The sequence below is a fragment of the Catharus ustulatus genome, chromosome 1, assembly GCF_009819885.2.
Source record: "Catharus ustulatus isolate bCatUst1 chromosome 1, bCatUst1.pri.v2, whole genome shotgun sequence".
Classification (NCBI taxonomy): domain Eukaryota; kingdom Metazoa; phylum Chordata; class Aves; order Passeriformes; family Turdidae; genus Catharus; species Catharus ustulatus.
The window spans coordinates 21,132,686-21,158,713 of NC_046221.1; the positions used below are offsets into that span (position 1 = coordinate 21,132,686).

General features: G+C 40.4%; 1 protein-coding gene across 1 annotated transcript in view; it reads left to right on the top strand.

Moving 5' to 3' along the window:
* CUBN (cubilin) overlaps nucleotides 1–26,028 on the top strand; it is a 152,972-nt gene that overhangs the window by 65,727 nt on the left and 61,217 nt on the right. The window contains exons 28-35 of the mRNA XM_033076268.1: nucleotides 2,851–3,032; nucleotides 9,409–9,583; nucleotides 11,213–11,394; nucleotides 16,522–16,678; nucleotides 18,335–18,451; nucleotides 20,703–20,816; nucleotides 22,396–22,524; nucleotides 22,809–22,941. Of these exons, the coding sequence (XP_032932159.1) occupies nucleotides 2,851–3,032; nucleotides 9,409–9,583; nucleotides 11,213–11,394; nucleotides 16,522–16,678; nucleotides 18,335–18,451; nucleotides 20,703–20,816; nucleotides 22,396–22,524; nucleotides 22,809–22,941 (1,189 nt within the window). The remainder of the gene's footprint in view (nucleotides 1–2,850; nucleotides 3,033–9,408; nucleotides 9,584–11,212; nucleotides 11,395–16,521; nucleotides 16,679–18,334; nucleotides 18,452–20,702; nucleotides 20,817–22,395; nucleotides 22,525–22,808; nucleotides 22,942–26,028) is intronic.

Sequence of the window (26,028 nt, forward strand, 5' to 3'; positions counted from 1 at the left end):
CTTAAGCATAAATTCAAGTAATTCTGATCTTTTTGCAAACAACTTATAAGAAATCAATATCAGAGACCTAAAGTTTACCTCCATTTTACTGGAGCACTTTAAAAGAATCACTCAATTAAAAAAGAACAAAAAAACCCCCCAAAAAACCAAAAAGCCCAAGCCTTTTCTGGGAACTTAGTTGGAAGAAAAGAAACGGGACATTAAAAACAGTTTGACCCTCTTACTCCTTGTGCTTCCAGAGAATGTTGGTCAAGCTCAGAGGAAATATAAACCTCTCTGGAGAGGGAGTGTGAGTAATCTGAATGCTACCTGCAAGGGTTGCATGGAAGAAAAAGATCTGTGCCTCAAAGAAGAGCACACAAGCTTTCCACCCTTCTGAGCCGTTTCAGGTTTAAATAAAAAAACCTCCTTTGTGACTATCAGGAAACTCTTAGTAGGAGAAGCTGAGTCATAACTGCCTGTTAAGTTTGAAAATGTTTCCAGCTTTCTTTGGGCTGAGATAAATAGCAATTGGCTTTGTTTTTCCTGCTGAAACTCCCCTGATCCCTGTTCCCACCCCCTCAGGAGCAGAGACATTAAGTCTGTTTGTTGAGAAATCTTTCTGTTTCCCAAGCTTTTTCCTCCTGAGGTCTGTCCTTAGTGGCTGTGTAATTCCAGCTGCTGAGGGGAAAGAAAGTCTGCAAGTGCCACTGTAAGGCTTCCCTGACAACAGCACCTTTTTTTCCGCAGTTGTAAAACCTCAAGAACCTGGTTTCTTTAGAGGAAAACCAGGCCATCTTTTAATGGCACTGGGAGAAAAAGGGAATGGTGGTTTACACTGAAGCTTTCTTCCTCTCCATCTCACTGATGAAATGTTCATGGATATTGAAGTTTCAGGGGGTTTAACTTACCTGTGCTGACAGCCTCAAGAAAGGAAGTGTACTGCCTTTTTCTCCATAGGGATCAAAGGGAAGATTGGTTTAAAACACACTGAAAAACTTCTTTAGTTCCTAAATTGAGATGCCCAGTAGCTTGGCGATGTAGCCAACTGTGGCTGCTTCATGTGCAGCAAGATGGGCAAAAGGAAGAGCTGAGCCTGTGCCAATTCACTTGTGAGTCAACTTCAGCTGTGTAAAGGTTTACCTGGATTAGTGTGAATTCTTTTGTTTAAAAGGTGCTTTTCTGGTGGATATTGTGTGATGGACTGAGAGAGATCAGTGTTAGCTGGCATGGCTTCACATCTGTATTTAGATGTCGCCCTACAGCCAACTATGAGGAAGTCAAAGTCAGGTTTTCTGTGTGAAGCTGAAAGACCCCATGGTAGAGATGATGGTAAATGCTTCTGGGACTTAGCAGCCACAAGTTTGGCATGAAAGACACTAAGGAAAATATTTACACTTATTGAAGATCTTGATCTACAGCTTCATGAAAATATGGTATAAAGCAGAGCAGTGGTCAAAGGCATCTTGTTCAAATTGCAAATTCTTCTTAGATTGAATAGAGATTTGATGAGTTTACACATCTGTGTGTATATGTTGAGCAGATCAAAGGGGTAGTTTATTTGATTTCTCTTATAAAGTATCTCCTATAAATAAAGGCCCTGATACAGATGTTATTTATCACTTCTGACATACCACAGTATTTTCCTCTGGGAATATAGAGCTCACGGTTTGTTAGATGGTTTTATTAACTATTTTGGGGCTTTGCAATGTGACTTTCCTCTGGAGATGAAGCCAAAGAGATTGATGGAGCGAGGGCATTACAATGTTCAAGTGACCCTATAAATTCTGTGTAAGCTAAAGATTATTGCCTAAATGAAACACTTGGGGGGCTTGTAATGTAAAGAGAAAAAAAATATGCTATTGGAAGGCAGAGTGGCACACACAAAATCAGATCAAACACAGAATCCTTTTTCTTTCTACATGTGACAGGTACATAGCCACACCACTGGCTTTTCTAAAGGTAAGGTTTCAGTATTAATATAGCTGATCTAAATCTGCCCTGACACTGGGAGGGCTGCTGTGCCTTCAGTTTATGTCTGAACTTGGGCACTGAGTCAGAAATAGCATTCTCCCAGGAATTCATTAAAGAGAGGCTAGTGCTACACTTAACACATCTCCATAAAGCAATGATAAAACTAGTCTCAGAGGTTCAGCTGCTTTGTCCTGTTAAGCCAGGGCCTGCATTTCATCCATTGTTTTGCTACTGTTTTTGTAGCTCATAGTATGTAAGAACTTCGTCACCCCAGGGTCTGGGGAGTGGTGTTAGGACAATACATTCTTATCTGAAAAGAAAATACATAACTTTTCAAACATGGCTTGTTTAACAATTGCACTGTTACAATTGAATAAAAAAAGAACAATAAACCCACCAAGTGTTAGAAATATCCACTGTGATCTGGCAACTTGTAGTCATGCTCAGTAGGCTGAGGCAAATTGCATTGTCTTTAATTTTATGATTTCTAAAGCAGTGGGAAATGGCATTTTTACAACAATAGAAAGACCTCCCTATGATAACTTAGCTTTTGCATTATTTGAAGTCAGTAAGAGCTGAGACTGGATCTGATTTAGCTTTCTTGAACTGATAAAGTTAGAAGTCAATTTAAAAAATTCACTTTTTTCCTCTGTGTCTCAGCAGTGAGAGCAGACGCTGAGGTGTGGTACAAAACGTACCAAAACAGGAGGTGAAGTGCTTCCTGCACAGGCAGTGAAACAGCTCCAGCCTGCCATTCTCTTCCCTGTGACAGGGCAGACCTTCCAGCCCACTGTACACATTTGTGGATGAAATGGGTGCTACTGCCTGTCCTTATCAGAGCTGTCAGGGAGTTTTTCCAGACCTCCTCACCGACAGGCTGCTTTGCTTTGTTGCCAGGTTGTGGAGAAGAACTCTCTGGCCCTTCTGGTTCATTTCACAGCCCTGGCTACCCCAGCAGGTACCCAAGCAATAGGGAATGCATCTGGTACATCCACACAGCACCTGGTAGCAGCATTCAACTCACCATTCAGGAATTCGACATTGAGTATCACCCAAACTGCAGCTATGATGTTTTGGAGGTAAGAGCATCAGTTTTACTCCTCTAAAATACACAAGTTATATTCATTTCTGTCTGGAACATATAATCCCAAGAACTGAAGATGCAGAACAAATAATTCTATCACAATATCCCCTTTCTGCAGTGGCTACAGGTATGTTCAACTGGTATTGTCACAAAAACCACAACATTCTTATTGTTTTTCGCTTTTATGTCTTTGGTGACTGTATACTTTTATCAATTATGATCTTAAGCAAAGAGTGCTTCCTAACAAGAGAAGACAAAACTCTCTTGAAAAACTTAGTCTTAAAAACCCCACCTTTTACAAAGAACTAAGTGTAGGGTGCTGTACCATGAAGATAATTTCCTGATGTAAAGGAAGATGATAGATCACTGCAGGGGATAACTCAGGTGAGACCTTGTGTAGGGCCTTCCAAGGATGTGGGGAGATTTATAACCCTGAATGATGAAATTTATAAAGAATCTTTGCACACACACGCACACGCACACGAAAAAAAAAAGAAATATAAAAGAAGAGGCAACATCCTAGTCACTTAGTGGTGGAAAAAGGAGAAAAGGGCCCTCTCTAAGGATATTGTGACCTTTAAGAGACCCATAGGACTGGATGACCCTGTTATATATGACATCTTTTCATTCATGTTGGTTAGAAACCAGGTGACCAATCTCAGCTAAAAGAGTTGAATCGACTTCCAGTACAGGAAGAAGGGATAGGAAATCATTTCAGGAAGAAATTGTTTGGAATTATAGAATTTCTCAACTGCTCTCACTTGAGATATTTGAGATCATTAATGGAGGTACACTAGTTATGACTTTTTGTCAATGTTAATACATGAGTGACTTTTTGATGTTTTTGTAATGAATGGAAAAGATTGATTAAGAGAACTTGTACCACTGTGCTGCTGCCTTTCTTCTCCTCTTCTCCTGGGTGACATGATACAGCATGCAGTTAGACAGCTTTCTATCCAGCACCCTCAGCTATGCTCTGCTGCCCATTCCCACATTCTGACTTCTATAGGATCTGGGTGTAAGGAAGTTGTTCCATGAATTCTCCATCAGTAGCATTGGCAAGTTTTCCTGTATGTCACGTTTCTGACACCAGAGACTGTGAGTAGGTGACCTGTACTGGCTGGTTTGGGTATTGATGAAGTCTGTTGTATTGCATCTTCAGTGTGCCCAGCATTACTAGATTAAAGGTAACCTACCTATAAGCTTCCATTATGCCTCCGTTGCCCAGAGGAATCCATTAAACAGACTCCAAATCTAAATTTGCTATGGATGACCATTTCTTGAATAGTCCAAGGACAATACCTGCATCTGCAGATGGTTGCTCAGGAGCCATCAGGATCTAGCAAGTGTACAGATGGCTGAAAGACATTTGTTTGAGAACTTTTTTGACTGGGAAGGTAGCTGGTCTAAAACCAGGTGAGTGGGTTGCCAGACACCAACTGCTTAAAGAGAGTGTTTGCTGCTCTGTGCTCCTGAGCAAGGTATTCACCTTAGGTTTTGGGTTTCCTTTCTTTGCCACTTGCAGCTTAGTTGCTGTGTTTTGCTTCTTTCCAACCATACTGGTTCATATGCACAGATGCTCGCCTTGCTGCTTGAACTCCCTCCCTTCCTGCCCTCAGAGCTGGCATGCTTGAGTTACTTGTCTCCTGACCTTGGTTCATCCAGTTCCCAACACCTGCCTCTGATCTGCTGGCAGATAACCTAACATAAATCAACTTACAGAGGAAAATTGATTCATGTCTTGCTGCGTGATCAAAGCTCCTGCCTGGCAGCGTAAAGCTTCCCCTGCCAAACTGCAGGCACAGTGGAGCTTTGTGTACCTTGCCACATACATATTTTCTTGCTTTTGTTGTAAAATTCATTCATACCATGATTGACATAGTCTGAGCAGAACAAGTAATGACTCAGATTTAGCTAAGGGAAAAAAAAAAGAACATGGCTAGCCATTTTCAGAAGCTGCTTTATCTTGTCACCTTCTTTCCTGTAGCTGTCTATTTCCAAGCTGAAAACCACACACACATTTAAGTTTGCAGAGTGTTAAAAAAATGGTTACTGGTGTTCTTTTGATACCACGTGTTTCATTGATTACTAAGGTTCCACATTATCATCCCAAAAGTATCTTGTCTAAGTATCTCTGGGGTTTGAAGTCTGTTTTTTCTCATGGTTATTCTCCTGATTTCACATTTGCCTTATCTCCAAGTAGTTAAGTTCTACTGCTTCCTGCTTCCTTTCACATGAAACAATTTTCCAGTTTTAATAGGAAGTCAAAATCAGTACTTAGGTAGCTCTGCAGTCTGCTGTCCCTCCATGTCCTATTCAGTATGATACCTGAAATAATATGTCCTGTAATAAATACTTCTCAGCAATCACAAAACTTGCTCTCCTGGATGCATTTAACTTTTGCTTAGGAACACCCTCATCCCTTTGACCTGGCAGTGAATTCAGGAAAATTCTGTGAGCTATTTCTCATTGCAACACCTTTGTTGCTAACTTCATTTTTATACCATAGTTTCTTGAATCTTTCAGACTTTCACATTTGTCTGAAGCATACTTGTTCTTGTAAAAGGCAACATCTCCTTTTTCCTTTGACAATGCCTCTTAAACAAGCGGTCATTTGCATGTCAAGATCCCAGGACTGCCATATGCTTCACCAAAACTGTGCAATAATAGTTACATTAATTTTTTTTAATGTGAAATCCTCAGGTTATCCCCGTGGCTCAAGTGTTGAATGCACTCTCCTTTAATCTTTCTCCCTATTTATTTTATGACACTGTTATAGTCTGTCTTTTTTTCTTTCTCATCAAATTGCATTCCTTTTATAAACATCCAGAAGCAAATTTAAATTGGTCTTACAGATATTTTCTAGAGATTTTTCATGGAAATAGAAGACATTGTTTTGGATACAATGGAGGAATTGAAATAATTTTTAAATAGCTTCTATTGAAAATACATTCATAGAGGAATATTACCATGTCTGCTTTGAATAAATTATGACACATAAATGATGACATCTTCTCCTTTAGCATGGACCATATTTTTACAAACTATAAATATATTCTGCCTCAGCAAGATGTAGCCCTGAGCTGAAAAGGAAGGAAGACTGTCGATCTCTTGCACTTCCAAGTCAGATGCTCTGGTCTTCTCATTTAAATATACAGAAAAAGCAGGTATTACCACTGTTCTAAATTCTCTGCCAAAGCCAGGCTCTCTCTTTGCTGGAAGTTATATCTGAGCAGGGATCAGTGTTATTCCCAGAAAATCTGTGTCATGAGAGTGACCAACTGCATAAAACCTGCTTTCTGTTGCTCATAACTCTGGAATGCTGACTGTTAACATTAAATGGAGCTAACGGGGCAGAAGCAAATGATAAGAACAGATTAAAACCATGGGCTTTATGGCAGTGTCCTGCAGCCCTGCTATGCCATCTAATACCACTTTATCTTGGGGTCAGGTACTCTGGTCAGACTAGATGTTTATAGATCTATTTTTTTCAGCTCAGACATCCTATCAGTTCTTTATGAACCACACCCTTGAATTCATTCTTTCCATCCATTCTCTTTTCCCTCTTCTTTTTTCATGTGGTAACTATTGGTTTTTCTCTTTGCAGCCAAATATAACATTTTATTGTTTTTTGTCATGGAAACACTCTAACTTATTTTTGTTCCAGCCCTTATGAAAGCATCTGATTAATTGAACTGGCCTAAAGGAGAAAACAAAATACACTCATAACTATAAGGAGCTTGCCTCTGACTACTTTTTATTTTGAAACTGTGCAGAAGCTGTTACTGAACAGTTAACAATGTAAAGGAGACTCACAAACTTCAGATTTACATCAGTATTTCTTCCCCATCCTTAATTCTTTCCCAACAGGTCAATTCAATGTGTTCAGCTTGGGCCAAGTTAATCTCTGAGGTAATGCTGCAGAAATCAGCAGGGTTTATGTCAGAGCTGGGTTTGGTTCCCTTGCCCATGGTGTGCAGACAGCCCCAGGGAGCACCAGGGATGATGTGAGAGGCTGGTCCATGAGATTATAAGATGCATATTAGAAACTCCCGCTGTTTCCTCTGCCCCATAGCTTCCCTAGGCTGGTTTAGATGATTAAGAGCATGTGTTCCTGCTAGATCTCATGCTGTGGCTCTGACTCAGAGAATGTACCACAAACACATTTCAAAATTCACATTTGAACAGACTTCTGACAAATGCAGCAGTCACTGGGCCTCACAGGCAGCCAAGCAGGAAGATTTTTCTGAAGACACTGTGCTTCCAGCGGACAAACAGGCTGCTTCCCCAGACTGTGACAGCTTCATTACAGATTCTGAATCTGAGCTGGGATTTCATCCATACTGACTTCTTTTGAGTGCCTTGAAATGATCGATTGGACAGAGGAACCATTATCCATTCAAGTCATGCAGCCTCCCTGCAGAATGCAAAAAAGTGCTGTCTCGGTCAAAATAAAAATGTTTAAGCTATTAAGCCCGTGCTATCAGCCACCACAGCAAAATGCTGTCTTTTGAACATCTAACAGACTATGATGTTTATAGGAAAATTAATTCCTTATTTCTTTTGGGGATGCAATCCTCATTTCCTGAAGTCTCACATTAACCTGGAGTCACTGAATTTTTTTTCCAGTTAAAACCAAATCATTTCTCTTATATCTCTAACATCAGAGCAGTGTCAGGCCCTCTGAGTAGTTAGTGAGCACACAGTTAATCAAATTACGTAACAATGCAGTACACTTAGCCCTGGATGTGGGTGGACTAGCTCAGCTCTTTGTTAGACTTGCTCAGATATTTAGCTTGGACAGAACCCAAACTGCTTCTGGGGTTTAAAAATGTCTGACAGAGCTTATTAAAATATTGAGTTTCCCCTCATCTTGAAGTGATCATAGGAAAAAAGGACACATATAAAGCTATTTCTAAGAGCTATTTCTTCTTTCTGAGAAAGATGCATAGACTGCTTCTTTTAACTTTTTCGATGTTTACCAAACTATTAATTTTTGGAGTGGACTTGAGGTGCTACTGTTGGAAAATTCTGATGGGATTTGTTGCCATATATTCATATTCTCTACTTTTGGGGGTTTTCTGTTTGTTTGTTTTGTTGGGATTTTTTGGGTTGTTGGGGGCTTTTTGTTATTAGAACTTGCTGCTAACTAGTTAGTTTTGGGAATTATACATAAGATATGCTTATAGAATTAGAGTCTTTCTATTACTTGTTCAATTGCTGAAAGACAGCAGCACATTCTTTATTTGGCGTATCTCTTTTATAGTTTTCACATCCAGGGTTACTGCCAAGCTGACTTTTGCAGCTGCAGTCCTACCAGGGACATTCAGTGGAAGGTCACAGACTGTTAGTATCGGGTGCCATTTCATTAGCATGCAGGAAGCCAAGAAAATCCAATCATTGAGGGCTCTAGGCACCAAAATCACATGTCAATGGGAAATTGCACTGAGCACGTGTATTTTCTTCAGCTTTGAGAGAGAAGACTAGGGAAGGTGAGCCAGTTCCACCAGTTACAAATGGGTTCAAATTAAAATCCTAAATCCCTTCTGGAAAACAAGAAACAGGGCAAACAAGGCATCAGCACTGCCCCCTAATTCACTTCACCTGGTTTAAAAATACATTGTAAGTACATAATACTGCTGTGATGCTTAAGGGAGTGGTGGTTCTCTGGTTTAGGACTGCCTGAGGCACTCTCTTCTGAGTAGGAAATACAATTACTCTTAAAAGCCAAAGCCCCTCTTTTGTGGCAAATATACATGCTATATATCCTTGCTTCCAAAGAAAATTATTAAAATGTAGTTTACTTGACCTAAATCCAGTATTTTGGATATTTATACTGCCCTTGAAGTAAATCAAGTTGCAATGCCTTTTTTTTTTTTTTATGAGAAGGAATTATTAAATTTGCCCCCAATTCAAAAATCATCCTTAACTATGCCTCTAAGTACCAATGGTGCAAATCATTAGCACAGGTTCCTGCAAAAAGAAGCAGTTTGCTTGCACAAACATGAAAAAAAAAAAAAAAATCTGGGTTTATGTGCCCAGAGAAACAAGGTGCTAATACTGGAGGGAAAGGGAAGAAGAATCTGGTCAAGTCCCCAAACAGAAAATTCTATTTAATGCAAGGCTGTTCTCAAATCATCTAGAATTGTAAATTTGGTTTGTACAGGTGGTTCAGATACCAAGTAAGTCCGCAGAGAAAATTACTCTATTAGCCGCTTTACATTTTAAAGGGTTGAATCGTTTTCAGTTCTTATCGATGTTTTGGGGTTTAATTAATTAATTAAGCAGTTCTCATGTACTCTGTCTGACAGGTACTCTCTCTGACAGATACTCTCTTTGGAAAACTTTGACAATATTTCTTCCACTTCTAGGTCTTTGGTGGCCCCGAGTTTGTCTCTCCTAGGCTAGCCCAGCTGTGTGTTTCAAGATCAGCACAGAACCCACTGAGAGTCTCCACCACTGGCAATTCAGCCATTGTCCGTTTCGAGACAGATGCAGCAGTGACAGGGAGAGGTTTCAATGCCTCCTGGCAAGAAAATCCAGGTGGTGAGTATACTGATTAATGCCATGAGAAATTCAGAATGTCTAAGAATTGAGGATCAGCCATGCAAGCATTCAGAGTAGTCAAACAGCACAAGACTGAGCAGCTATAAAGAGAATTTTGGTGATACTGAATTTGGTAACACTATGAGATGCTGAAAAACATGAAGAGGTAAAAAATGTCTAATTATTAACTGTGTTAAATCTAGGTCTATTTATGTATTTTGTTTATGTTTCTTCTCTACATAATTAATGAAGACATTCCTGCAATCAGCATTTTGCATGTTACTAATTTTCCCCACCCACTCACCCGTACAGTCTTTTATTCACTGAATAATGCTTTTGGTTTTAAATGGTAAAGTGAAAAATATCTGAGAACATGGCTTAACTTGAAGAACTCAGTGGACTGGATCTCAAAAATATTTGGAGTGATTAGTAAACACTTGATCTCTATAAGGTTCATCCATCCCCCAATGTGATGATTTGTTCATAGCCTTACTGGCAATCAGTAAAAGAAGAGATATGCTTAAAAGACTCAGCCATGTCCCTACATGGGAGTTCTTATAAAAAGGCCAATTATGGAAAAATAATTGCAAGGAAAACTGATGAGAATCAAATTTTAATTCTTGCAGTTTTGCTTGATTAAGCACACTGATTCAATAATTTATCAAGGTTTATACTTCTCCTCTCTAACAAGTTTTATGGGAAGACACAAGATTTTTTTCTTAATAAAAGAATCCTACAATAGTCCTTTGAATTAATCCCCTTCTGAGATCTGGCAGCTTTTTTTTTTCTGCTTAGGCCCCCTGAAGTTTTCTTATCCCTTTACAATGTCTTGCCTGCTGTACTCCAACCCCCTCCAGCCTCTAAAATACCCACTCACCAGAATGCAATAACAATACAGTAACAGTAACCGTACAGTTTTTTTATCCTTCCAGCAGGCTGCCTCCACCTACAGCAGTCCCAAGGTCTTTCTTTCTCCCTCCTCCATCTCTTTTTAAGATATAAAAGTCCATTTGTGTAAGTCCTGTTGAAATCCCTGGTCCTTCCCACACAGAATCCATCATTCCAGGCTATTTAGATATTCATGAGCACCAGATCTGTTCTGAGCAGAAGTATCTGAGGGTGGAGTCCTCAGGAAGCCTTCAGCCTCATGGTTAGAGAAGTAAAAATTTGAGGTTTGCAATTGCTGCACAGCTCATGAGCAATGTGGAGCTCCCAGTTCTCTCAGTAAAAAAGTAATTTTCTCACCCCATACTCAGCTAGGCCTAGTTATTCCTTTCTCAGTATGCCAGGTCTCTGGCATTCATATGAACAGTATTTTGGATTGCTTTTACAGTATCTAGGACAGAGGAATACCAGCACTGGTGCTTCAGCCTTTACAACATCTACTACCAGCTTGGGGCTACATTACTCAGAGCAGTGTTTTTGCATATTAAATTATAATGATAATGTTATACTTTCCTAAAAGGAATTTCCATTGGTTTTTGTTGCACACTTCAACAGTTGTAGCAACTTACAAAAGCTTAATGTAGGAAATATAAAGAAGAAGGTGTTAGTTTAAAAATAGAGGGGGATTCTCACTAAGCATAAAAGAAAAGAGCTTGTGATTAAAACTGATTGTGTCTTTTTCAGGCTGTGGTGGTATTTTCCAAGCTATCAGCGGGGAAATCCATTCTCCAAACTATCCTCAACCTTATAATAACAACACAGATTGTTCCTGGGTTATCCAAGTTGACCACAGCCACAGAGTCCTATTGAATTTCACGGATTTTGACATTGAAAATCACCATTCATGTATCTATGACAATGTTGAAGTAAGTAACAAAAAGAAATTTCAAAAGTTTCCTTAATTAGTCTGGTGAAATGCTTGCAAAATAACCTCATACATAGATGACTGTTACGATGACACCCTTTCCTTTTTATAGTGCTGTTTACCACAGCTTACTCCGAGCCATAGGATGAACTGCTGACACATGTAGCAGGTTGCCCACACTCTGCTACAAATTCAGGAGAGAAGGAGTTTCCATCCAGAGGGAATTGTTGCTGGCTGATTTTCTTTATGTATGCACTGTTTATTCAGGTGCTTTGCAGCTGTCTGTCTATTTGCTTCATTAGACCCACTGCTCTCTTTAAAGCTTCACATTGCTGCTGGTTTGTGAACTTTTGCTGGTGTCCCAGAAATTCAAATTGCTGCTCAATCAGTGCACAACAACGAAAAACTCTCCAGGCTCCTCTTGGCCTTTTGGGAGCAGGGACATGAAATCCTGACCCTCCATGTCAGATTGCACTTCACTCAATACAAAAGCATGTGTGATCAGTCCTGGTCAGATAAAGCACAGTGGCTGTAGCCCAAAATCCAGCTTTCCTCTCCTTGATAAACTGTCATTCACAAAGAACTCAATTTGGCAGGAGCTGTGACTCTTTTGAAAACAGCATCAGTTTTAACAACATTGCCTCGTAAAGCTTTTTTGTACTGAACTAGAAAAAAGGAAATGTGTCCCCATTTTGCTGAGCAGAACTGAAAATTTCATTTGCCCACAATGCATGTTAGTACAACTGTTCCTTTTTTTCCTTCTTTTTCTTTTTTTTTCTGGTTGTGAAGCATAAGAAAATATGGTTATGTCTTTTTATTTAAATTATTAGCTACATCAAGGGACCTTTGACAAGGAACTTTCAGATCTTCTGTGCTATGATACAGGAGTAGAAAGCCAAAGTGCCTGACAGAAACACAAGCTGAGATGGTAGTATTTGTATTAATGCAAACAAACCATTCACAAATTAAGGGCTAAATTCTGAAAAGGCCTGATATACCAGTTTCTCTTCTAGACCTGATGCCAAGGGATATTTGCACACGTCTTAACATTTTGTGGAGTGCTTAGTTCCATGAACTCCTTGCAGCTACAAGCACAAGTTCCCCATTACCTTTACAGGCTGGATAGGATATGAATTTTGAATCACTGAAAAGAATCATTCCCCCAGTGGGAAGAGGAGATGGCTGTGCCAGAGCTCTTTGCATGAACGGAGTCTGCAGACCCTGTGCAGTGACACCCCTTGTCCTCCACATCTATAGGACTATCAGTTGTTTGCTTCTGCTTGTTTGGTTTTTTGGGAGTGCTGAAGAAGAAAGTTGCCCATTAGGCCCAGCTGTCCAAACACAACCGGAGATTCAGATTTGATGCAGACATCAATCACTGCCCACCAAGTAGAGTGTGGTTTGAAAATTGATGAGGGGGAATTCTGGTTTCAAGCCAAGAGATAATAAAGGGGTCTGAGGCCTTGGTGTATGAGGTAGAGTTTTTCAGTGTCATCTAGGGGAACCAACAAGGCAAGAAAGGAGAAAATGAGTTTTCTTTCACTCCTGGTATGCCAATAATAGGGGAATCACTTGTTACCAACACCTACATGTGATTTGTGTTTACCTCATTTCAAGATTTGCTATATACCTCACACATAGGAGAACACAGTGAGCGGACAGAGTGGCTGGAAAATATAAGTAGATGTCTGACTGTGAATGGTTTAGGAATTGCATTCCAAAAGCTATGTAAATGGAAAATACAGGCAGCTAAGGAAGCAGGTTGTTTGTCTCTCCCTAATACAGCTACCATGTATGCGTAGCACAGAGGCTCCACCCTTTTCTGTTTCTTGAATCTTTTACTTATCTGTATGGATTTTATTTGCTCTGTGAGCTCTCTTGGAGCTTCCCTCCACCCTTGAGTACACCAATGGTCTTTTCCTTCACCCCGCTGCCTTCTAGATCCACTCATTTTTCCCTGCATTGTGACTCAAGATTTTTTTTTTTTCAAATATTTCCACGATAAATTCCTTTCTATGGGGAACACATGAAAACGTATTTTTTTCGTCTAAGGTTTTCCATTGCATGTGTGTTTTGTGAGCAAAGTGGGAAAATACTTGTGTCTGCTGCTTCTTGGCTATGCTGCAACTCCATAAAGCCTGGTGCATTTTTCAGTTCTGGTCAGTCATTTCAGATGTGAATCTGAGCACAGATCTAAGTTCAGCCAAATGTATTCTGAGCCTGTGATGGTAAATCATGGGATAATTGCCCTGAGCTCCCTCTAGAGCCAATGGAGGGAGTGCAGTGAGCACATTTTTCATTCGTTTAGCTTTCTAAATTTAGTTGAGTCCTCAGTTTCTGCACCTCAATTTTCTTTCTTATTTGTTCTCAGAACAGATGATCATATCTTCATCTGTTAAATGAGGGTGTATAGCCTTTCTCTAATCTCAAGTCTGACTCAGTTACATTATGAAGAAAGCATAAGGTCTTTGAGAAGAGTTTTTTCTTGTCATTGCCACCATACTTGAGTAAATTTTTAATTCCTCTCTGTGTACCAACTCTTATATACTTCTGTTGGGAGAGTGTGACTGACAAAAAATTTGTTTATTTGAAGGAAAACAGAGGGAAAGAAATTGTGAATGCACCAATTGCTGTATTTTTGGAGCGTGTTTAACCAATAATGTATTTGATGCTGTGCCAGGAGCTCAGGTCAGCAAGAGTTTAAAGTATTTGGAGACTGGAGGAGGACATGGCTCGGAAGGGAGTGCTTGTAGCACAAGGTCCTGAAAAGGGGAGCGAGAAATAGCTTATTCTGTGCAGTGAGTTTGATGAAGTAAATGTTATTTTTCTTTCCTGTTGCAGTATAACAAGTAAAACACAGGAATGTAGAAATGTAAGCTTCTGGGAGATAGAGAGGAGGTACGACTTCATTTATTCCAGGTGCTGGCAAAGAGGATCTTTCAAGAGAGAACAATTAGAAATATGTGGAGTTCTTTTGGCTCAGAAGGCAAAAACGGACATCTTTTTGTCATGTGTTTGTGCAGAAGGCAATGAGTCACTCAGTTATGTTCACTATGGAAAGGGAGTTGCTGCTATGCACAATGCAACTGAAAACTTGGCTTTTAAGTAAGCAGATGCATCAGTTTTCCTTAGTCATGCAGCCACAAAAATGCATTTCTCAGATGTTTTTAAAATAACTTTAAGAAACTGCAGAGACTCAACTCTGTTCTGAAATACTGTGTGAATATTGTGGTTTCTGATCTAACTGCAAACCTGAAATCTTCCTGGTCTGTCCTCAGTTGGGCAGAGCACACAGATCAAAGCCAGCATTTTACCAGGAGCAGTCAGGCCCTCTCTTTATGCCCTGTCAATGCAATGCTTTTCCTCAGTTTTAGCATTCAGATAAATTCCTCTCACTGCTGTCTAGGAAAGACACTGCTTTAATTCCTAAGGGTTATTTTTTCCCCCCACATTCCATGGTTTGTGGTTTTTAACTCCAGGCACTCTGATTTATATACAGAATATATGTGCAGAGGAAGAATAAACACTGCACACTGTGTGTTAGAGGGCTGATTGTGGCAGGCTGCCAAGAGAGAAGAAAAGGTTGAATGGATGGATGTTTTTGGGTGTCTTTACCAGGTACTCATTTTAACAGGCGTTGCAGACTTAATACTCCATCACAAGATCCCACACAGCTAGCTAGTGTTCACAGAATCACAGGCAAATGTTTAATTCATGACTACAGCATTGACTATATAGGGTATGTCAGGGGATTAAGCAGGAGTTTTGTCCCTTGTGTCTTAGCTCTGAGGTTTAGTTGAGACAGATCATCTTTCTCTCAGCTGCTGGTTTGTTGTTTTGGTTTTTTTTTTTCACTAGTGTGTTCAAAAGCCTTTGTATACTGGAGGCAGAAACATTGCATTGTGTTACACAGTCTAGTTAAAAATTTCTATTTCATTGGTGCTGCTTTGCACAGACTTGCTAGAATGTGAGGCATTTTGAAGTAAACGAAGACATTCTCAATAAAAAATACATGTCTTCTAATCTGATGGCATTTAATAGAGCTTTTAACATACCTTTTTGGGTGCTCCTATACACACTTTAATCCATATTTTTCTCCATTGTATTAAATGATGTGCCTATGGCAGAGTAGGACGTTAATGCGAAACAGGAACGGAATTCAGCTGCTGTTGCAGCACAAAGGCCCTTCCTCTGTGGGTCATAGCTGTGCTGGAAGCTCCAGCACTCCTTTTTGCTGAAGGCTGGCACTTCTGCCTCCAAACATAGCAGCAACAAATCATCAGCCAAATTCTGCTGTAGTGCTAGAAAGGATTAATGGGAGACTGAGACTGTGGGCATTTTTCTCTCTCTGTACTTTCTTTTGTCAAAATTGTGTTATTGCTTAAGTTATGAACTCATGGGTTCTAACTACTCTGTGCTTCTTCTCCTGGTTGTGAAACAGGAAGGAAACAAAATTATCAGCTGTAGGGGGGAAAAAAAAGAGAAGGAAGACATTTGTGGTAAAATTAAAAGTGAAGTTTTAGAAACCTATCTATTTTCTTCCTCCTTTTTTTTTTTTTAAACTTTCCTTTACCCTCTGCTTAAATAGCACTTCATTTATATGTGCATAATTCAGCACTCTAAAATTGTTATAAAACATAGATACAAGACTCTGATCCTCGATTCTGGATCTAAAAACCATAATCCCAGTGAACTTCTGTCCTGAGTCATAGCTCTCACTGGTGCACCATTTGCACGTTTCAGCCAGTTTGGAAATCTTGACTGAGACAAGATGTAGGGTTTAACTGAATGAAAGCTACATGGGAGCTCATGTTACCATTAACAGAAAATAGCAAATATATGGGGACATCTGAATTGTTAAAGAAGAGTTGCTTCAATACCCAAAACACATGAAAGAAGATGTTTTCTTGGGGCATTCCTGTTACAAGGGTCACAAGAGCTCCCACCTGAAATATATGCTTTTTTTGGAAATTACCACTTAAGATAGGCAATGTAGAGTTTGTTGCACTGCCCATAGCAGGACTATATCATGATCAAAATATATGAAACTTAAGAGAAGGAATGAAATAAAAGTCTTCTCAATACTCCCATTGAAAACCAAATACTTCATTTGATCTTTTCATAACAGGTATTTGATGGTCCTAACAATGAAGCACCACTTCTTAGAAGACTCTGTGGAACAGAGCATCCTCCTCCTATCACATCCTCCAAGAATCTGATGTACATCCGACTGCATTCCGATGCCACCATCCACCACAGGGGCTTCAGTGCTCGCTTCACTCAGGGTGATTTCATCATTAATGCATATTTATCTAATCACCTCTTTGTATCTGACACAGTCTTTTAGCACAGCTGATAATGGGAAGTGTCATTTCTACCCATGCAGCATACCAGTGTGTATCTTTACCAGGAACAAATTTTTCCAAATTATTGATGAAAGACTTTAAAGTTTGAGGATCAGCTTAGATTCTTCAATTGGCAAAAAAAGAAATCATACTTTTTATAGCAAGGCATCTAGCACACAACAGCTACCTCTTATTCTTCCTTCCTAGTGTTAGCTGTCCATAACTGTCCTGAGAAAAATGTGCAACTGGCAGTTTCCACAGACCTAGTGACAAAATAACATTTTATATGTCCATCCATGCGCATGAATCTGAAAAGCTATAAAAGAATTCTGTGTGGTGCTGTTGATGAAGTCCATGGATTCAGGCCTGCACACCCTGCCAAACATCAACTATCCAATTTGTGGAGGACTAATTGGTATTTTACATGGTTTCCTTTTTAATGAAAAATGACACCAACTGGGCAGAATTTTTCCTGAAGTTACATATTATTTCATACCTGGTGATTTTCTTTTACTTTTTCTCAATAATTTGGGAAACAGCTTTTCCCCAAGACATTTGATTTTTGCATAGAAAATCAATTTCTCTCATGTTCTTCTCAGGATTCTTTTCACTTCAAATTATTGCTTTTCCCAGAAATGTTTCTTTTGTTGAAAATATTGTGAAAAATTATATAGAAAAGGAGGATTTTGTCGCAACAAAAATCTCAGAAACCCCAGTTACTGAGGTACTAGTTAGATACCTAATTAGGCATTTCTGGCTAACAGCTGTGAGAGCCTAAACTGTTCAGCTTTCTCAGAACACATTTACTGAACTCAGTACTGCACAAACCATATCTGGTGAGCGAGGGCTCCCTGCCTAGGATGTTAGCAACCGAGCTTCCCTCTTCCTGAGAACTCAGTAAGCTAAGTCCCATGTTTTTGTTTGGCATTTTAGGCAGCACAGCACAATAAATGAGCCTCACTCCTTGCTACTCATCTCCTCACCCTGCAGTTTAAAGCAGGTGTGTGTTAAACTCTGACCTGAGCAGTTTATGAGCAGCCACTGAGCTTAGAGACGAGGCATGGCAGCACTCAGCACTGTCAGCCAAAGTTCTGCAGTCAGCCAAGCTCTAGCATGTGTGCAACACCTCACACAATTGCAGTTTTGCTGACAGCTCACAAGAGGATCCCTTGGGTGCTGGAAGGTTGTGGACAGTTACTTATGATTTTATTCTTCCAAGCTGCCAACATAGACAAATGACCAGAGAAATGGGTGTATTGCACTACTCTGACACCAAGTTGTTTTGGCCCCAAGATATCTCTTCTGGGCTGTGAAGAGATGAAAACTATCAGGTCTAAAGTCACTCTGGCTTCTTGCAGATGGTCAGCCAGGTGCAGCATGGCACGTAAATCCATGCCAAGAAAGTGCAGCCAGTGCTGGGAGCTAATCTTTAAGTATCTTCTTGTGATTAACTACTATTGCGAATTTTATCCTCATTTCATGCTGATGTACCATGTTACACTTTATGCATTCATTTTTACTACAGAATCTAAGCAAGGTGATTTGTATGTATAAATATTTATATATGTACCTGTATCTTTGTGTTTCTTTCTACAGCCTGTGGAAGCTTCATAGAGTCAGATTCAGTTGGGGCAGCAATTTCCTCTCCTCTGTATCCTGCCAATTACCCAGACAATCAGAACTGCAGCTGGATTATTCAGGCTCAGGAACCATGTAAGTAAAAACATCTTTTATAGTTAGTTGGGATGACTAACATCCTCATCTTCTGTTCTGTAATAACAATGCAAAATTCCTCCTTTATTTCTTTAGGAAGTTCTGCATCCTGGTAGTTGGTGAGTGTGGATGTCCCAATCTGCCACAAGTCAGATTTCACTGAAAAGATTTAGTGTGTAGTGAGGAAAACAATTTACAACTTTGTCATTTTAGCCAGTTTACTGTGACCCAAGTGTTACAATTATAAATGAGGTGTTGAATACTATATGAAGTTAGTTTCTTTTGTGAGAAAATCTAAGGGTTTACATATAATTAAAGCACATGTATTTAGCTGACCTTATTTTGGTATGGAATTTTCAAACTGGAGTTGTGTTACATAAAATCTATGCTGTTAACATTAAAAAAAATAGATTGAATAATGAGAAAAGGTACACAGAAACTACGATTTCAAATGCAAACAAAAAAATATAAATAAACTGTTATGTCCATAGGTACACTCTCAGCTATTCATAATTTTACACAGCTTTATGAATGATCATAAAGCACCAAATACTGCTACTACCTTTAATACTCTCTATTTCCTTTACCTTGTGTAAGATCCTAAAAATAATATGTACGTGTTAAATCCTATAATAGTGTCCTGGTATCCCAATTTTAAACAGCAACTATTCTACTTCAGTTGTACATATATATATTTGGAATTGTTAAAATCCTAGAATGTTTCAATCATAGTTATGAGTTTATTAAACAAATATCAATTTGCCAAGAAAATACCAAAACATGATCAGGAGATAAGCAATTCTTTTTTTAGCATAGTTACTTATACAAATAGGACGTCCATGTAAAGGATATCACCTGAGCTGATCATCACCTATACAACGCTTATTTTCAAAGACAAACATTCCCTGGATTCATATTGAAAATTCACACATGACTGCTGTCTCCTGAGTTACAGGAGTATGAGAGACCATAAAAATGCTGTGTAAGAAGCAGTGACTCGCTCTCCTTACCAGCAGGACCACCCCACGCCTCATGTTACAGCTCCACGTGGCTTCGTTACGCCGCCGCATGGCATTACATAAATAAATGCTACACACACATTGCATTGCATACCCATATCCAATAGATTTAGCCAATGGCAGGCCACAGCAGAGTTCCTGCTCTGCTTTTACTGGGAAGGCCAACAAGTCTCCTGCTCTGGCCACCCACTGTGTTTTTCCTTTTTGCTGTGTATCCTGAGGACCTGCATTGATAGCTCTAATTGACTGGAGTGCAGAAAATACGTATGCAGCTGAGTGCCAGTCAGGGCACGCTGCTGAATGCAGCCTGGGCTCCATGGCTGTCATTTCAACTTGGCACCCTGCTGAATGCAGCCTGGGCTCCATGGCTGTCTTTTCAGCTTATTCAAGCCAATTAAGTGGGGCCCAGTGCAAAGCAAAATATTTGTGTCAAATTCAGCTTGGTCAGTGTGGGTGAAAACTTAGTTATCATCTAAATCATGAGGCTCTTTCTGACCCACTCAAACTGCATTGAAACCCAAAGACCAGTAGTAACTTCTGTCCCAGACTGGTGTCCCAGAAGGACAGCTTCTCTTCTGGTAGCTGTGACTTCACCTTTGTTTATATCAGACAAGCAAGAGTGGTAGGACAGTCAAAAATACCCTGACTAAGAAATCCTCTTTTCCATGATATAGCCTGCAGTCCAAGAGTGTGGAAAATCCAATTCTGTACAAGTATAGCTGAGGGTAGTTAATGATCCTTTGACCAGTCCAATTGATGAATATAGAGTGTTGCAATATGATGAAAGAGCGGCCCTTTCTAAGCCTGGAGCAGGGCACATTTGTCCAGATCTATGGCATAGATCACAAAGGGACAGCGGGTCATGGGTGTGTAGGTTTTGATTCTCCATGTCTGTAGATTTTCCATGTTTTATTTGCTAATGTTTTCAGTGTATAATGAAGTTGTCCAGAAACAAGGAAGCTTAGATCCATGTGAATATGCTAAATCTTATCCTTCTAATGTTGATTGAACTAGAAAGTACTGAAAGGTGCTGAAGAGATTTACCAGGACCTTTGCACTAAAGGTTAATGCACGTACTTCAAATTTATTCAATATATATTGAAAAAACTACTTCAGATTATATGCTTTATGGGGACTCATTGACTTCAGGGGGGGAAAAAAGAACATTTGTTTGCATGTAATTATTTGTCTGTAATTATTCTTCCTAAATTTTTACTCTTTGCTGTTGACAGTCAACCACGTCACACTTTCATTCACCTACTTTGATATTGAAAACAATAGACAAAACTGTACAACAGATTTTGTGGAGATTTTGGATGGGAATAACTATGAGGCTCCTCTTCAAGGTATTGTACCTTTCCCTTGTGCATTTCATCTCTATGGAACTACTCCCAAGATCAGCAGGAGAAGGTTTTCTGTTCATGGTATCCTGCTTCATGGATTTTCTTTGATAACAGAATCTCCTTGGCCTCTCTGGCCAGAGGAAATTGAGAATGGAGAATAAGTCTTCAGTGTGAATGCCAGAGTCCTCCCAGGCTCTGACTATGCCCTACTAACCTGCAGTTTGGTGTTGACTCCAGCTGCCTTTTCCTTCCTCCCCAGCTGAATAATATTGGGAACCAAGCAATTCAGTTTAAAGAGAATTTCCAGTTAAAAACATAACGTAACTCACAAACACAGCAAATAAGTGCAGTCCATGCTAAACACAGGTGAGGAAGCTGCAGACTTCTGGGAGCAGGAAATGGTTTTTCATCAAACCATGGAAAGCCTAATTTTTCTTCTCCTCCCTGAGTTTTCTATAGCTTTCTTCTGACTTCTCTGGACAGTACCATCACCTTCCAGTGCCAGGAGCAGCCTGAAGCAGCAAAATTCAGGGCCCTAGCCACAGGGTGGTCCCAACTCTCCTCATATCCCTAGGGCTGCCTCTAATTCCTTTCTGGAAAATTCAGAATATCTCTGTCTTATTATGTTCTCCCCTATTCTTCTTACGTACATGCTCTTTTGTCAGGAATGGGGCTGCAGTTAATTTAAATGGTTTGTAACTAGGAACAGAATTCATTTTTTCTCCTATCCTTGGCTTTCACTTGCCAAAAGGACTTTTTAGTACTTAAAGGGAACATGTAAGAAAGATGGGGGAAAAACATTTTAGAAAGGCATATTGAGATTGTCATGGTTTTAAAAGAAGTAGATTTCAACTAGACACAGAGAAAAAAATTTTTACGATGAGGGTGGTGAGCTACTGCAGCAAGTTGTGCAGAGAATTGGTAGATGCCCTGTAAACATTCAAGGTCAGGCTGGATGAGGTTCTGAGCAACCAGATCTAGTTGAAGATGTTCCTGATCATTGCAGGGTGGTTGGACTAGATGACCTTTAAAGGTTCCTTCCAACCCAAAGTATTCCATGATTCTATGATACTATACTAGCTGCTATCTTTCTTTTTACTGTCAGATGCCTTTTTGACAGATCTTGACTCATATTCCTGATCCCCATGTTACAATCCCTTACAGGAGAAATGGTCTGTTATTTTTCAGTTGTTTGTTTTTTCCCAACAGAAACCAATTGAGTGAAATGGAAACCGCTGTCACATATATTTGATAGGTTTTGTTGGGGTTTATTTTGAATTAGATAGTAATTTCTCTTTTTTTTTCATTTTCATTGAGGGAACTCAATGACAGAGTAGCCAAGGATGAGGGTGTCTAGAGTGTAGGATGTTCCTTTTTCTGTTAAAAAAATGCTGCAAGAGTTGAGTTTTGTGCAAATGTAATGGAGTATTTATTTTCTTGTAGATTGAATTGACAACTACAATTGTAAGCAACAAATATTACTCCTGCTTGTTGTCAGGCATTAACTCCAAATGTTAAATTACTAATAGTAATTACATGCTAAACACTAATTTTTTCCCCTCTCTGGTCTGCTCTCTTTCAGGCCGTTACTGTGGCACTACTATGCCGCATCCTATCACTTCCTTTGGCAATGCCTTGGTGGTGAATTTCATCTCCAACAGCAACATTACTGCCAGGGGCTTCCATGCCACCTATGCTGCATCATCATCATGTGAGTCCATACGACAGGTGCTACTTCCTTATGCTTCTGACTTTTAAGAAAAAGAACAGATCCTTTACCTCTTTTTCTGTCTGCCATTCAGTTGTTGAACCTCCCCTGTTGCCCTTCCTCTTTTTGGCCAAGGTCTCAGCAAGTACATCAACAAGCTAAAGAGCAAAGAGACAAGGAGAAATGCTTTCTTGATTAGCAAGTGCTCTATCTCTGTCTAGCTTTTTTGTTGTTGTTGTTTTTTATGCCATCCTCTCCAAGCCTCTGTTGTCTCTTTCTTGTTGCAGCTTGCGGGGGTACTTTCCACATGGACAGAGGATCTTTCAACAGCCCTGGCTATCCTGAGCCATATCCGCACAACAGCGAGTGTGTCTGGACAATCCTCAGCTCCCCTGGCAACCGCCTCCAGCTGTCCTTCATGTAAATGCATTGCCAGGGGTTATTATTCAGCCTTTAACAGACCTGAAGGAAGGATGCTCTGTGTTTATTAGGAAATGTAATTACCAAATGATGAAGCTGAAACATTTTTTTAGAGTAACTTGGAAAGAGAGCACAGCAGGGGTTAGTGGCAGCTTGCAATCAGTGTTTCCCTGTCTTAGTCATTGCTTATATTAAGGCATATTCAGCATTATATAAATAGGTGGTTTATTATTTGAGCAACAGGGGATGCTGAAGAAGCTAGTTCTTACTCTCTTATAAACAAGAGGAAATTTAGCACCACTTTGCCTTTTCTTTACAAAGGAAATTCCTACAATGTAAAGATTTATTTTAGTATTTGTTATATAGCTGCTTAATATAAAGGGCCCAGACATTCCAGACATTGTAGGCTTATGCTCTAGAGGGATCTTGACGCATTTATGAGGTGGACTGAAGCAAACCTCATGAAATTCGACAAAGTCAAGTGCCAGGTCCTAAATTTGGGTCAGGACATTCCCAGATACGCCCACAGGTTGGGCAGAGAAGTGATTGAGAATAGCCCTATAGAGAAGGACTTGGGGGTGATGGTTGATGAAAAACTCAACATGAGGCCGCAGTGTGCACTCACAGCTCAGAAAGCCAAAGGAATCGTGGGCTGCATCCAAAGGAGTGTGGCCAGCCGGTTGAGGGAGGATTCTGCTCTCGTGAGATCCCACCTACAACACTGCATATGGTTGGGTTGCCCCCAGTGTGAGAAAGACATGGAAGCCATGAAGGTGAAAAGGGGACTGGAGCACTTCCCTTGTGAAGAACATGTTGAGAAAGGGCTGAGAAAGTTTGGGCTGTTCAGGCTAGAGAAGAGAAGGCTGTGTGGAGACCTCTTAGCAACCTTCCAGTACCTGAAGGGGGCATATAGGGAAGATGGAGAGGGACTCTTCATCAGGAGCTGTAGTGACAGGACAAGGGGCAGTAGTTTCAAACTAAAAATGGACAGGTTTGGATTAGACATTAGAAAGAAATTCTTTACTGTGAGAGTGATGAGGCACTGGAACAGGTTGCCCAGAGAAGTTGTGGATGCCCCAAATGCAGCAGTGTTCAAGGCCAGATTGGATGGGGATCTGAGCAATCTGGTCTTGTGGAAGGTGTCCCTGTCCATGGCAGGGGGTTTGGAACTACTTGCTCTTTAAAGTCCCTTCCTACTCAAAACATTCTATGATTCTATTCTGAGATTGTAAAATTGATATTAAACTCTTCAAAATTTCTCCACCAGTTAAAGCAGAGGCGCTACTACAAAAGGAACCAGAAGAATATGTGATAGAATTTTGTTTTCCCTTCAGTAAACTAGCTTTCCTTTGAACACTTCTGACAGGGAAGTCAGGTGGAGAAAAAAGTGGAGTCCTTTACCAGGGCTGTTAGGTCGTTCTTTACCCATGAGGTAGATTTCTGAGCCTCTCTGTTTCCGGGCATCAAACAGTGGCTGCTGCCAAGAAAGAGAGCACTGACCTTTAGCAAAGCTTGCCAAGAATGAGCAGGAAAAGAAAACTAACTCTGAAGCCTGCATTTGCAGTTAATCAGAACAAAAGGAAAATTTTTCTGGTAACACACTGACTGCATAAGGCACAACTTGTTAGGCATGTGCTGATTCACTAATGCAATGAAAAGGGCATTCTATTCCTCAGCTACTCACTGGAGCAGAGAAAAAGCACTACAGCCTGAAAACATTTTCCCATATGTTTTCCAAAAGACTGAAAACATTTTTCAAAATGCTACAAAATAAGCAATAACTTTTCAGAAACAATCCAAAATTCTAGTGTGAAGCAGAAATTTTCAGTGGAACATACATTCACTTATATGAAGTGACACTGAGTAGATGTTAATTCTTTTTCTTCAGTTACACTTAGCTGAAAAGCAGGCTGAAAATACTTGGAAGCATGGAGTAATTGTGTTAGAAAGCAGTGTTTGTTTTATTTCATGTAATGTTAGGGGGTTATAAAGTTTTGTTGGCATGAGGCATTAATCTTCTTCAGTTTAGTCTGAACTGTCTATCTTGCAATGTGAAGGTTAGCTTTAAATTGTTCTGAAGTATATCCAGATGAGTGGTTGGAACCATTTCACAGCATGGTATGCTGAACACATATGGTTATATTCAAATCTGAAAGGGAGAAGTTGTTACCAGAGTATCAGAAAGCATGAGTATTTAAGGCATTGGTTATTAGAGACACTTTCTGGATTCTTTGCTATATATTCATAACCTGCTTCTGAAAGCCATGTTGGTCTGTATGAAAGCAGTTCACTTTGAATAACAGATGATTTTTAGAATACAGTAATTTCATGAATACAAGCCGCAGCAATTAGACAAAAATATTGGTGGAAACCCGGAAGTGCAGCTAATATTTGGGTGCGGCTAATTTATGAACAAAAATGTGATATCTGCCCTTACCTAGTATCATACCAGTCCAGTCCCAAGCCGAAACAGTTTGAAATCCATGTTTTCCCGTTGTTCCGACGATGAACCAATCAGAGAACAGCTTATTGCCTGCCTGTGGATGGCGGCGTTACTGAGGGGCGGGGGTTGTTATCGGGGTGAGTTACCTCGGCAGTTCGATAAAAGTGTGTGATATTTCTCTGTACTTTTTAAAGTGTTTTCAGTCTTGTGCGGCTGCGGGGCTGGCTGGGCTCGCAGGGAGAGGGCTGAGGGAGCTGCTAGGCTTGCAGGGAGAGGGATGAAGTGGCCGCTCGCCCTGCTGGGAGAGGGGCAGAGCAGCCGCTCGCCCTGCTGGGAGAGGGCTGGGGGGGGCCGCTCAGCTCACAGGGAGAGGGGTAGAGCAGCCGCTCGCCCTGCTGGGAGAGGGGCAGAGCAGTCGCTCACCTTGCTGGGAGAGGGGTAGAGCAGCCGCTCGCCCTGCTGGGAGAGGGGTAGAGCAGTCGCTCGCCCTGCTGGGAGAGGGGCAGAGCAGCCGCTCACCCTGCTGGGAGAGGGCTGGGGGGGGGCCGCTCACCCGCGGGGCTGAGCGGGGTGTCTGTGCCAGCACGGAGATGTGGCTCCGCTCGGAGCTCAGCCCGCGGGGCTGAGCGGCTGTTTAAAGGCAA